General features: G+C 42.6%; 1 protein-coding gene across 1 annotated transcript in view; it reads left to right on the top strand.

Annotated features, from left to right (window-relative positions):
• Window positions 1-1237, top strand: part of DCX (doublecortin) — a 115288-nt gene extending 114051 nt beyond the window's left edge. Inside the window, exon 7 of the mRNA XM_068963091.1 lies at window positions 1181-1237. Coding sequence (XP_068819192.1) covers window positions 1181-1237 — 57 coding nt within the window. The remainder of the gene's footprint in view (window positions 1-1180) is intronic.
• Window positions 1238-13421: the final 12184 nt, after the last annotated feature.

Below are 13421 nucleotides of genomic sequence, written 5' to 3'. Positions count from 1 at the left end.
ACTTTTGCTCTCAAAGGCTATGCAAAAGTTATGAAAAGATAAGCTACAGACTGCAAGCCATGTATCTAACCAAAGCCATATATAGAATATAAAAATAACTGTTAAAACTCAACAGTAAGAAAAATCAAGTTAAAAATGAATAAAAGACATGAAAAAACATTTCTGAGGAATGTTTTCTTCAACTGAACTCAGGAGGAATTATAGATGTCAATTATGCACATGAAAAGATGTTTAACATCATTAGTCATCAGGGAAATGCAAATTAAAACCACAATGGGATATCATTACAATCCCACAAGACTGGCTAAAATAAAAAGTGGTGAAAACACCAAATACTGGTGGTAATGTGAATAAACTAGATCACTAATACTTTTCTGGTGAGACTGTAAATGGTACAGTCACTCTGGAAAACCTAATATGGCAGTCTTTACCAAACTAAGCATGTAATTAATACACAACTTGGAAATTGTACTCTTGAGCATTTCTCCCAGAGAAGTGAAAACTATGTCAACACAAAAACCTGTACCTGGATGTTTATAGCTGTATTATTTATAATAGCCTACAACTGGAATCATCCCACATGCCCTTCAACCAATGAATGGTTAAATAAACTGTGGTACATCCATGGAATGTTGCTCAGCAGTATAAAGGAGTGAACTACTCTTACAGGCAACAGCTTGATGAATCTCCAGGGAATTATGCTGATGGGAAAAGCCAATCCCAAAAGGTTATATACTGTATGCTTCCATTTATATAACATCTGAAATGACAAAATTGTAGAGATGGAAAACAGAACACTGTTTGCCAAGGCTTAGGGATAGGGGAGGAGTGGATGTGGCTATAAAGGGGTAGCACACAAGAGCCCTTTGGTGAGACTACAGTTCTGTATCTTGACTGTCATGATGGTCATACAAATATACACATATGATAAAGTCACATACAACTACGCTATACACACACACACACATACACATACATGAATGCATGGAAAACTGCAAGATTGTTACCATTGGGGGAAATTGCTACCTATTTGTACTTCAAATTCCTGTGAATCTATATTTCAAAATAACAATTAGAGAAAACGTTAGTTTTTTAAAAAAGCAGTCACATAATCTTGCCCATTGCAGAGCCCAAGATGTTAAGAAAAGGAGAGTTAACTTTATCTCTTATCTTCTTACAGGACCTGTACCTGCCTCTGTCCTTGGATGACTCAGACTCACTTGGTGATTCCATGTGAAGGAGGAGAGAGTCCAGAGTACAAATGCAAGCTTACCGTTACAATAGGGTACTTCTGCTCAAGTGTCCAACAGGGCTATTGGTGCTTTCAAATTTTTATTTTGTTGTTGTTGTTGTTACTTTTAAAAACACACTGTAATATGTTGGGTTTATTTTCCCGTGATTTCTCCTCTGGGCCACTGATCCACAGTTACCAGTTATAAGAGATAGATTGATAACCATCCTTTGGGGGTAACTTTCCAGGGATGCAAAATGTACTAGTCCGTGATCTTTCTATTGGATACTTAGGCACCTGCATTATTTTCCCCCATCTCGCTTTTCTCATCCGTGACAGTCTTCCCTCTGCAGAGAGTTGTTTACACACATAGCACTTAAGATGTGTGTGGGAGTGGGGAGGGGAAAACCATTGGCAAATCCAAGAGTGACAAACATAAGCGTCCCTTGTCTCCCCATCTCAAGAAAGCTGGAGGATCCTGGGAGGACAGCAAGGCAGCTCCCCAGCCTGACACTTCACTCCTGATTGAAACTCTAGTTTGTTGTTTAGCACTAATTCTGGCTGCCAAGGGGGAGAAACACCAGCAACTTGTCATTCTGACACCAAAGGCTTAGGACCCTGGTGTAGGATAGCTTAAAGAGACTAGGCAAAATTGGAAAACACTGTAGACATTTCAATAGTGTTTATAAAGCACAGTGAATTCCTTGTCAACATCTCCACTGGGGCAATTTAGAGTCAATAAGCAATTAATAACAGTTGGAGGTGAGGGGCTTTCATATACCTGGGGCCTCTAAGAAGCTGTCTAACCTAGTGAGTTAGGCCACAAACTGTACGGTATCCATCTATCTCTGTTCTATTGAATGCCTTGTAAACAGCCAACACTGAAAACACTGTGAGAATTTGTTTTCAGGTCTGACACCTTTCAGTCGCTTTTTATAGCAAGAAACCAATATCCTTTTTATAAAACCTTGTGTCTGTATTTCAGGAGCAAACTCTTCAAGCTCCTTTTTTATAAACTGGTGATTTTTCTTTTGTCTAAAAAACACATGCAGAAAATTTACCAAAAAAAAAAATGCAGAAGAATAACGTAGTTTAGAAACCATGCTGTCACTGCCAAACAGAAACTTCCAGGAAAAAAAAAAAACAAAATGAATAGCAGAGGCCAATTCAATAGAATCAGTCTTTTGATAACTTTTTAACAGTTATGCTTACATTAATAATTTCAATGTGGACCAGACATTCTAATTATATTTTAAATGAAATGTTACGGCATATTTTAAGCAGCTTTTTTATCTATATTCCTGATATTTCATACTGAAGACACAGAATCCTTTCTCTTTGCTATAAGGACTGATCATTTGAAATAGTTCTCAGTCTTTGAGGTACAGGTTCATAACACTGCTTTTTGTCTATAATCATAGCCCATAATGGCAAAGACAACTAAATTTAAGTGAAAGCCATGCATGCCAATTCTGTGTTTGCTTTTAGCAGATATGAAGATATCCTTATTTCATTGTAATTGTTCAGATAGTTGGAAAGGTGCAACATTCAAAGTCAAGCTGCTGTTTGGCTATTGAATGGCTTGCATTTGTTCCTCTGCTTTAACTGGAATGAGCTTGGGGTGTGTGTGTGTGTGTGTGTGTGTGTGTGCGTGCACATGCATGCGTGCATGCATGCATGCATGCACACACACATAGCTGATTCATATTTAGGAGATATTACAGGACACCCTGACATGAATCAGTGGCAACATTATGGCATTGCTGATGTGCACTGTGTAGGAGGAAATGCACTGATGGAAGGGGTAGATCAGATGCCCCGAGACAAGCTTCAGATGTCCTTAGCTACAAGGAAAATCCAGATAATGGTGGTACTGATTCCTGGTAAAACTGGTCATTGAAAAACCCCAAAGTATGAGAATCTCTTTTTGCCCCCTCTCCTTTGTTTGTAAGCTGTTAGAAATCATTAAGAAGCCCATTTTACTTACCCGCTACTTCTTTCTGGAAGCTAAAGTTTTGCTTAGTGCCTCCCAGAAAAATTTGTAGTTAACTGGGAAAAATTGGTACTTGGGTTGGAGGCTGTAGAGAGGGGTAGGAGGTCAGTATCTAAATTGCAGACCAGATTCCCCAAAGATTCCACCCACAGTCTTTCTCTAGATATCATTTAGTCCAATTCCTTCAATTTAAAATGAAAGGCAGGCGGAGGCAGCCAAATGACCATCTGGTGAAGAGCAGGACCAAAGAAGAAACTCAGATTTCTTCATGTCCACACCCTAGGCTACCTCTCTGAGCATTCCCTTGCTTGTGCCACATGTACCATTAGAAAATATTCAGTGGCCATATTTTCCTCAGAATGATCTTTCAAGCTTCTATAATAATCAATGCATTTCTATTATTATCTTCTATAATAATAATAGAATTTCTATCTTTTAAAAAAATAAATAATCAAGAAATGTTTCCATACTGCCAATTTAGGGGACTTTGGTCTAGTTCAAACTTCAAGCCTTTAACAACTGCATTTTAAATTGGCCCATTTTCAAGGCAAAAGAGAAAAAATCTGGTTGTTACTGAGCTCCTTCAGTCCTGTCATTCACAATTTTACCCAATCCAGTTTTACCACAAATGTCCCATTGTATTACCTTCTGCACAGTCAGCAAATAGCAAGTCAGTCAACAAGGATTTGCCACCACTCCCCCTATTCTCCCTCCCTCTTAGACACACATGCACACACACACACAATCCATCTATTGCTTGTTCCTACCTCCTGATTTTTCTCCCTTACAGAAATAGAAATAGGGACAAAGAAGGGGAAAATGTATATATGGGGCTGGGCTGAACAACTTCATAAGTAGTGTTAACTAGGGGTAAATTGAGAGAAAAGTTCCTTTTCTCTTCACTGTTTTGGAAAGGATAGCCATTAGCATGACTGCTTTGTGTCCTTACGGACTTTAGTATTAGCCTAGACTGAATCATACAGTTTTCGAGCTGGAAGGAATCTTCAGATCATATCATTACTCCAAATTCCTCATTTTCAGGCCAGGAACGGAGATGCAGTGGTAAAGTAATTTCCCCAAGGTCACACAGCTGGCTAGGGGCAGGGCTGGGATTAGAACCCACATCTCCTGGCTCTCATTCCAAGGCCTTTCCCACTGAACTGTATTGCCTTCCACTAGGCTGCTGAGAATTCTTTCCCAGGGTCATGTTGCATCTTGGAGCCATATGCTGCTGCCCTGATCTCAGTGGGAACTCCACCCAGCAACCTAATACAGCTCTTTCTCCCTATATTCACATGGTTCCCATCCACATGGACTGCAGAGGTCCTCAGAGAGAAGCAGGCATTGAGGACCAATAGGAATAGTGGGGTTGCTGCCCTTGTCCATCAAGCACCTGGGATCCCTGCCCACCTTGAGGAGTCCTCAGAACAGTCCCCGGAGCTCCTGCTCTGTTCAAATGGGATGGGGGAAGACTGGTTTCTCCTGTCAGTTCACTTCATCTCATCTCATATGGGTTGGTCTTTGTAGGCTGAGGTAAATGGTTCTTGTTCCTAGAGCAGGGAAAGGAAAGAAGGGAGAGAGGGAGGGAGAAATAATAGCTTTGTTTATCCTGACTTTCTGAGGTGACTTTTCAGTATTTTTTAAGTGAGTGTGGCTACCATTCCCTGGCCTGGAGGAGGGCATGGCAACCCACTCCAGCATTCTTGCCTGAAGAATCCGCATGGACAGAGGAGCCTGTGGGGCTACAGTCCATGGGGTCACGAAGAGTCGAACATCACTGAAGTGACCAAGCACAGCACAGCACCATTCCCTGGCAACGATTTATTTATTTATTTATTTATTTATTTTAATTGGAGACTAATTACTTTACAGTATTTTGATGATTTCTTTTAAAACATGGGGATGAGACTAGCTAGAGAAAATAACCTGACCTTGCGGTGGTTGTGTTCATCCACAATTTTCCCATAGCCATCCAGCATCGATGGAGACAATTTCCAGGTATAAGCAAGGGGCTTTATGACTAAAATGTACCCTGGCTGATGTTAAACATTGACTCCTTGTATTTGCACTAAAATAGCAAGCTATGTGCTGTATACACCGTACTTATCTTGTTGTGTACACTGCTCATGTGGCCTTCCCTGGCAGAAACCAGGGCAATGGGGTCTGAACATGTAGCTTTCCCCACAGTGAGGTTCTTCCTGGGAACTAGGTATTCATCAGTTTAGTTCTGAAAGACCTCCTTCCAGGCTTACCTCACTCCTCTGGAAATTCTCTCTCCTTCTTGCTTCTCCTCCTCCCTCAGTGGTAATCAAGGAACCTTAAAGGAAATGTATTGTTATCGGAAGAAGGCAGGAAGAGCGGGTTTGAATCTCCAGATTCTTCTTTGAGTCACCCAACCCAAGTCTTAGGCCAGCAATCGAATGTTTGCCTTGGACAAAATTACATCCGCTTCTTAGTCCCTTTAGTACTCTGGATGGACATGTCCCTAATCCCCCTCATATTTATTTCTGAATAGCTTATCTTAAACACACACACACACACACACACATCTCCCTTGGACAAGGGTACAAGCATGCCATGTCTCCAAGATGAGCTCCAGCACACTGATGAGAATGTTCCCCCAGCTCAGTGCTCCTCAAAAACATCTGTGCCAAGGGACTTCCCCAGACAGACACAGTGGGATAGTGGTGTTTGAATGACCTCCCCATACTGTCCAGTTTACCACGGCAATAAAAACATGCATATTTCTTTCTTTTAAAGCCACTGGAACCTGTCCTTGGCCACATGGAGTCATTTGGATTTCTAAGACCAGGCCTCACTCTTGTATTGCCATTGCATTAAGGGATTTGACCTAGAGGCCTAGGCTGGCTTCCTAAGTAAACCATCTGTGTTTTGAAGCTCATCTGGGAGTAGCAAGGGGTTAGAGTCTTAATGTTTTAGTACTGGGAACCTAGAGAGAATAAAGGCCTAGCGATTGACATGCCAGAAATGACCTGAGACCTCCTATGTAGCCATGGAGCCTTACAATTGCTGGGCTTCCTGGGTCTCTCTCCTGATGTGGAACTCTGAGGCTGTTACACTCTGCCTCTCCCCAAGAAGGAGACCCCATATGTAGCTTCATCCACAGTTCGATAATCCCATTCAGGGTTGACTCTTTCTTTGTTACAGGTATGACCACCTGGAACAAGGATACCTCCTTGATTCCACTCACCTACCTTTTGGCTAGAGATACATCTCCAGCAGGTTCTCTGGCTTTGGGTGGCCCAGACCCAGTCCGGTGATGTTGACACTCAATGGATTGCCCATAGTCAGCTCTAAGTGGCATGATAATGGACTGAGACAACACAAATCATTTCTTAAAAACGAATTCCCAATTCTCTTCTTCCTCTGGCTAGCAGAACTCACTTCCCTAGTAGATACAAGGCTGGAGGTTCTTGCTACACAGCAGGCAAGACACGTCTTCAGGAAAGAAAATGCATTTCTAAACCCACAGAGCACTGGCTCCAGCAGGCAACCTACTATGGGCTGAGACTTAACAGCTTCACCTAGCCCCTTCCTCTTTTTCTTTTCAGAGACAAGAAGGCTTCTCCATCAGTCAATCTTTCAGTATATCTGGCTGAAGAATTCTGCTCCTCCTATCTCTTCAGGAAAGGGTGACTTCTTCCTCTGTCTCTCCTACCCTGGTCTCCAAACTTGTCTCCATCCCCACAGTTCTAGTGTGATCTTTACATTCAACCTTTTGAGTTGAGTGTAAATAAGCTTCTTGCTTATTTTCAGGCCTCCTAGTGTGACACTGGTTATCATATGACAAGACTCTTGAATCACCTACCCCTTCTAACTGCCTAACATTTTATTCCTTAGTTTATAGACTTCAACATCTTCTGGAATCAGAAGCTATCTTGTCTTACCTTGGATGCCTGGGGCTGGGGGGTATAGAATTCTCATCGGGAATTAAGGCATCTTCCTGCTCCCAAGAGGGCAGTCTAGTTGGGAGAGGAAAGATGGCACAGAGAAGTCAGAGCAAACATCTTGTAAACTAAGATGAAGACTTAAAAGTATTGGAACTTCTCATTTCGAGGTTAATAATCTGAGGAAATCAATGTGTTTTTTTGCCACTCTCTACCTTACCTCCCCTGTGTATCTCAGTCTTTTCTTTCTCTCCCCACTTCACCATATTTGCTCTCAGTTTTATACTTCCCGCATTATAGACATCTATCCTTTGTCCTCTGCAATTCTCTTTCTCTCTCTTTTAATATTTCCTTCCTCCTTATCTAAGTATTGGATGTATACCTCTTCTTAGCCCTGTGATTTTGCCTTGGTGATGAGTAGTTATTTCCAGATTAACGAGCCCTGTTCCTACGAGAGTCCCATTAGAAGTCTGTTGGTGGGGAGCAATCCGAGCCTGGCCCTTTCTCCAACATCTTCAGTTGTAATTCATCGAAGCAGATCCTCACACACAGTTTCATTATAGCTCACATATCTTTGGGTCTTTGCCTTCCAAGCATTGTACAGAATACTTTGTGGTTCATTTTAGTCCACCATTTTGTGGTGCAGTGAAGTATGCTCAGAAAAACAATCAGCTGAACAGAAAAATCCACCTATGGATTCATACCAGCTAAATACTATGAATTGATTTTGTTTAATTTCCTCATAATTTTAAAAGCTGCAATATAATATAGTGAGAGACCACAGGTAATTTCTCCTGTCATATGGTTTGGTTGGACAGGGGTGTTGGGTGGGGTGGGGGGCAATTTGTTTTAACTTTTACTGTTACACAGTAAGCTCTCCACAATAATCTTATAAACACTAAGGCTTGCCAAGTGTTGAATTTTTTAAAGCTAAACTTATAGGCAATTGGGATTGGTTTAAATGTTAAGGGTGTTTAGCAATTCCACAATATAAACAGAAGCATTCACATAATTAAATTTTATTTTTCCTTCTGTTACTAAATCCACCTGAACATTTACTATTGATGCCAATTCTTCATGATCCCATGCAGGCAATCCATATAAGAGTAATTAATGGCACTAAAGAAGCCATCTTGGAGGTACTAATTTATTCAACAGGGTGCATAGCCCTTGGGAATGTCACTGCTTAGAAAGACCTTATGGAATGCCCTTTCCAATGCCATTTCTTTTTAAGTTCTCTTAAAGGGATTTGAGCAAGTAAGAGGTTGTACCAAAATGTCTCCAATGTATGGTCCTGTAATATATTGCAGCTTGAAGCCAATGATCCCTTATGACTTGTACACAACTAATGCATGTTTTGATTGAATTTTGCATTTCTCATGTGTGGTAAGTTCTTTACAATGTTTTCGGTCACCTTTTTGTGCCATTAAACTTGTACAGAAAATGCTTTTATGGCCATTTTCAAAGGGAGAAAGTTCAAAATGGAACAGCCCACCCTTTCTACCCTATAGCTGTAGTTAGAACTCAGTTACTGTAGCAAAACAGCTGTAATTGGTGGTTGTAGTGTTAGAGGTGTTAGCTTGCTAGTGACTAGCTTTGGAGAGTAAATGCATGGTATTATTGTACATCACATTTCTTAAATAACTCATTTTAACCTCTGAAAAGAATATATTCTTCCTTGTGGTCCCTCTTCCCTCCCTTGCCTTCTCCCTTCCCCTGCTCCCAGATGTCTTATGGTTGTAAATAACTGATTTAAGGCCCAATAATTTTTGCCAAGTAAAGTCAGCAAAGAACAAACAAACCAGAAAGGGGGAGGAAAGAAAGACATTTCTCAATGGTCTCTCAGCAGTTATTGACCATTTCTCAAGGAATGGCATTGCGATCAAAGACTCAGCTCACCTTTGAATAAAAATCAGTGGCAAATTGGGAGCCTCTTTGGCCATTTGATGACATTGCAAATTGAATAATTCTCAGAATCACCCATAATCAAAACACAGTGGGCATCACTTATCCTTGCAGCAGTGTTGAGATATTCAGAGGCTCTCAGAAGGTTCTGCTTGACCAATGACCAATACTTGTTTTTTAGAAAAGAGAAAGACAACAGATATTTAGGGATTTTTAGCTGCCCCTTTAGAATAGTTATAGTGAGAAAAGACAGGGACATGGGTTTATGTGCACTGCTGTCAGTTTCCCAGGCAATGCCCAGCCTGCTCTTAGCCTGAGATGCAAAAGCAGTGTTCCAAGAAGGCATCCTCCTTGATGGTTTGCTGTTCCCACTTGGACTGGTAGGTTTGGTGAGGCCCATGTAAACCAGCTGGAGCAGACCCTTTTCATCTCCTGTGCCTGTTAATATCCCTCTTCCTCCCTCCACAATTTGATGAGGGCTTTCTTTGGTCAGAGGACTTCAAAGTCTAGAGAAGTTCTCCATGTGTGAAATGTGTTGTGAACTGTGAATGCTGCAGATTCACAGCATTCGGTACCGGGCAGCCACAGAGCTGCTCTTGCAATCATTTTGGCTCTCAAGCTCTGTTCTTCATCTCATGCTCATTTCTGTGTACATTTGCAAGATGTGTGTAATGTCATTTTCCAAAAATAAAATTCGATTTCAATATTTCTGGCTGACATTCTCTCTCGCTCCCTGTTGCTTTTTTTTTTTTTTGAAGCATTGAAGCAATGATCATATAACCACAAAATGTCCAAGCTGGCAGAAAAACTTAGACATTATTTTGTCCAACCCCTTAATTTTATAGATAGGGAAGTTGAGGGTCAATGTGGGATGGAAAGACCATAATTAACAGCACTGCACATTTACAACATGTAAGGTCTCAGATCTCCCTTCCGGAGTTGAGCAGGAATCAAATGACCTCTTTATGTTTAATGATGCATAAGCCAAGGTTAGTCCATGTCATCAGAATAGGTGGTCACTTCTAGTACTGCGATTATTTCAGAGGCCCAAGAAAAGTCTCCATATGGCTTCTTTCAAAACACTTTTTCCTGCTGCCTGCAATTCCTTGACAGTGTGGCTCTTCTCTCTCCAAGATTTGATCTGCAGCTACTCTCCAGGAGAGGGAACACCTACGTATCTTATTCACCTTCAGGCATAAATGACTAATTGAGTGTTTTTCTCAGTTAGGATTTTATTAACAGAACACAAGGTGTTGGGCTTGTGAAGAGATTGATGGAGAGGGAGGGAGGGAGGAAAGGGCACAGAAAGAGGAGGCAGAGATCCTGGAAAATAGTTTGACCAACCTCACCATGAGGGTCAACCCTGCAGCTTGCATCTGACCTGTGTTTGGAGAAGCAAACTGCCAGTATCCTAGCTATTCCCAAGGACTAAGATGATTAAGAATGCTTTCTCCAATCAGTATTTTATCAACTAGCCCCGTGACCATCACTTTGGTGGAGACAATGAAAGTAAATGGGGAGGACTTCTTAGTGATTCTAATCCAAAGAAAAGATCTAACAATCGGACAGGACAGGCCAGTCTTCGTCCCCAATATCGTCAGGCCTTTCTCATTGCTGATTTCTCACAGTGTCACTTTCTTCCAAGGTAAGTCTCTTCAGTCATGTCCTACTCTATGACCCTATAGACCATAGCCACCAGGCTCCTCTGTCCATGGGATTCTCCAGGCAAGAATATTAGAGTGGGTTGCCATGCCCTCCTCCAGGGGATCTTCCTGATCCAGGGATTGAACCCGCATCTCTTACATCTCCTGGATTGACAGGCAGGTTCTTTACCACAAGCGCCACCTGGGAAGCCCTCTTTCAACAGTGGCCCTATGCAAAGACCATGGGGATATAGAGATAAAAATGGGTTTTTATCTTCAAGTGCTCACAGAGCATCAGCACCACCCAGGCACTTGCCAGAAATGCAAATCCTCAGGTCCCACACCACCTCCACTGGACCAAAAACTGGGGAGGTGGGGCCCAGCAATTCCTGTTTTTATAAGCCCTCTGGAGGATTCCCTGATAGCTCAGTCAGAAGAGAATCTGCCTGCTAGTCCAGGAGACCTGGTTTCGATCCCTGGGTCAGGAAGATCCCCTGGAGAAGGAAATGGCAACCCACTCCAGTATTCTTGACTGGAGAATTCCATGGACAGAGGAGCCTGATGGGCTACAGTCCATGAGGTCAGAAAGACTCGGACACAACTGAGTGACTAAACCACCCACCACAACTGGCAGTTTCTGGGAACCTCTCTAGTTTGAGAACCCCTACCTTTGTGAATTCCGCTTCCTTTTCACAAGGACTCAGTGAGGACCTAAGTAGCATCTATGAGCTCATGGATCATTTAAGTTAGAGGGGTTTGCATCTTTGCCCAGTAGAGCAAAGACTCAAGAGGCAGTTAACTTTGATAAGATCTCTGTATATTCAGTTTTCTGGAGAAAGATAGCCCTTTTGAGCTTGAGGGAAAACAAAAAAACAAAAAACCTTGCATACATAAAGACATACTGAGAGTGGATCTTTGCAGCTGTTGCTAGAGTCCAGATGAGGACATGAGAGAACGTAAATCAAGGTCAGATCAGTGGAGGCAGGGCTTCTCAGGTGGCGCTACTGGTAAAGAACCCACCTGCCAAAGCAGGAGATGTAAGAGACGTGGGTTGAATCCCTGGATTGGGAAGATCCCCTGGAAAAGGAAATGGCAACTCACTCCAGTATTCTTGCCTGGAGAATTCCATGGACAGAGGAGCCTGGTGGGCTACAGTCTATACGGTTGCAAAGAGTTAGACACGACTGAAGCAACTTTGCATGCAGCACACAGTGGAGGCAGAGAGGAAAGAGCAGTTGATACAGAATCAGCAGGATTTGGTGGGCCAACTGGATATATGGGAGAATACAACCCAGGGAAAGCCCTGACTTGAGCAATTCAGTCCTGGCTTCCCTTGTCACCAGACTTGGTCCTCAGCTCCGGACAGCTCAGCAGCCTCCTTCTTGTCCACCTCCTCCCCTGACTCGAGCCCTGGATATGCTGTGCTCATTCACACTTCACTATTGCTGACAGAGTCTACCCTTCTTTCTCTGCCCAGAAAAATACCCTCTGAATGCCCTTCCACATTTTCCCCACCTGTCTAAATCTCAGATGTAGCCAAAACCTACCAGCAACGGAACTTAAGGCATATTTATAAGAAAAACAAATTCTAACTTGGAGAAAAACTGGCAACTTTCTATCCTGGACTTTCCAGGGCAGTCCTGATCTTATGTAATTTTTTTCTTTTTCCAAATAAAGGTGATTCGTTAAACATAACTAAATGTGATTTCATTTTTAGACCTTTCTTAAAGTCTATATATAAATACACTCAACAAATGGGAAAACATCCCTTGTCAGGACACACATCCGCACTGAGGATTCGGAAATTGTGATTCCCTTCCGGGAGAGGCTTTCCCTAGGTTTCCTTGTTAACTCGTCTGCCCTATCTCCTGGATCCCATTGCCAGTATGGGAGAGACGCTGCCCCTCTGTCTCTAGTCCTCCCTTTCAGTGCTCCAAGAGGGTCTTTCAGATAGTCTGATTGTGTCAAGCCTGATTGCTTCAAGCAAACAGTGTTGAGTAAGCAGGTAATTTCTCTTTGAACACTGGAGGCTGCTGATTTTCCCCACTCAAAAAGACTTGCCTTCAATTGCTGTAATCCCTTTTCCTTCACCCCATCCCCCACCTGCATAGCCCTAAATGCTTCTGAAAATTCTTTACCCAATTTAAAGAATTGGGTAAGTCCTAGGGGTCTGCATTCTGTACCACTATTGACTCCTCAGCTTCCCAGGTGGCGCTAGTGGTCAAGAATCCACCTGCCAATGCAGGAGACGCAGGAGACGCCGGTTTGACCCCTGGGTTGGGACGATCCCCTGGAGAAGAGATGGCAACCTGCTCCAGTATTCTTGCCTGGAAAATTCCATGGACAGAGGAGCCTGGCAGGCTGCAGTCCATGGAGTTGCAAAGAGTCGGACACAACTGAGCATGCACACACACACAAACACACACACACACACACACACACACACACACACACACTGATTATCCTCAGTAATGAACCAGCTGCATACAGAACTGTAGAATGTCCAAGGTGGAAGAACCCTTATAAACCACTCGCCCAGTGTCCCTCATACTTCCCCAGGGATATGAGTCACACGGGGTACTTGTCACAATTACAAGTTCTGGGAGTCCATCCCAGTCCCACTTGATTAGGACTCCAGGACAGTGGCCAAGGAAACTGAATGTTTAACAAGAGCCTCAGTGATTCTTTCATCTGGGAAGTTCCCAGCACTTTCTCAAACTTTGTTGTGGATAGAAACACCT

The sequence above is a fragment of the Capricornis sumatraensis genome, chromosome X (assembly GCF_032405125.1).
Source record: "Capricornis sumatraensis isolate serow.1 chromosome X, serow.2, whole genome shotgun sequence".
NCBI classification, from domain to species: Eukaryota; Metazoa; Chordata; class Mammalia; order Artiodactyla; family Bovidae; genus Capricornis; species Capricornis sumatraensis.
Note: the sequence above shows the minus strand (reverse complement) of the source record. Positions and strands in the feature narration are given on the sequence as shown.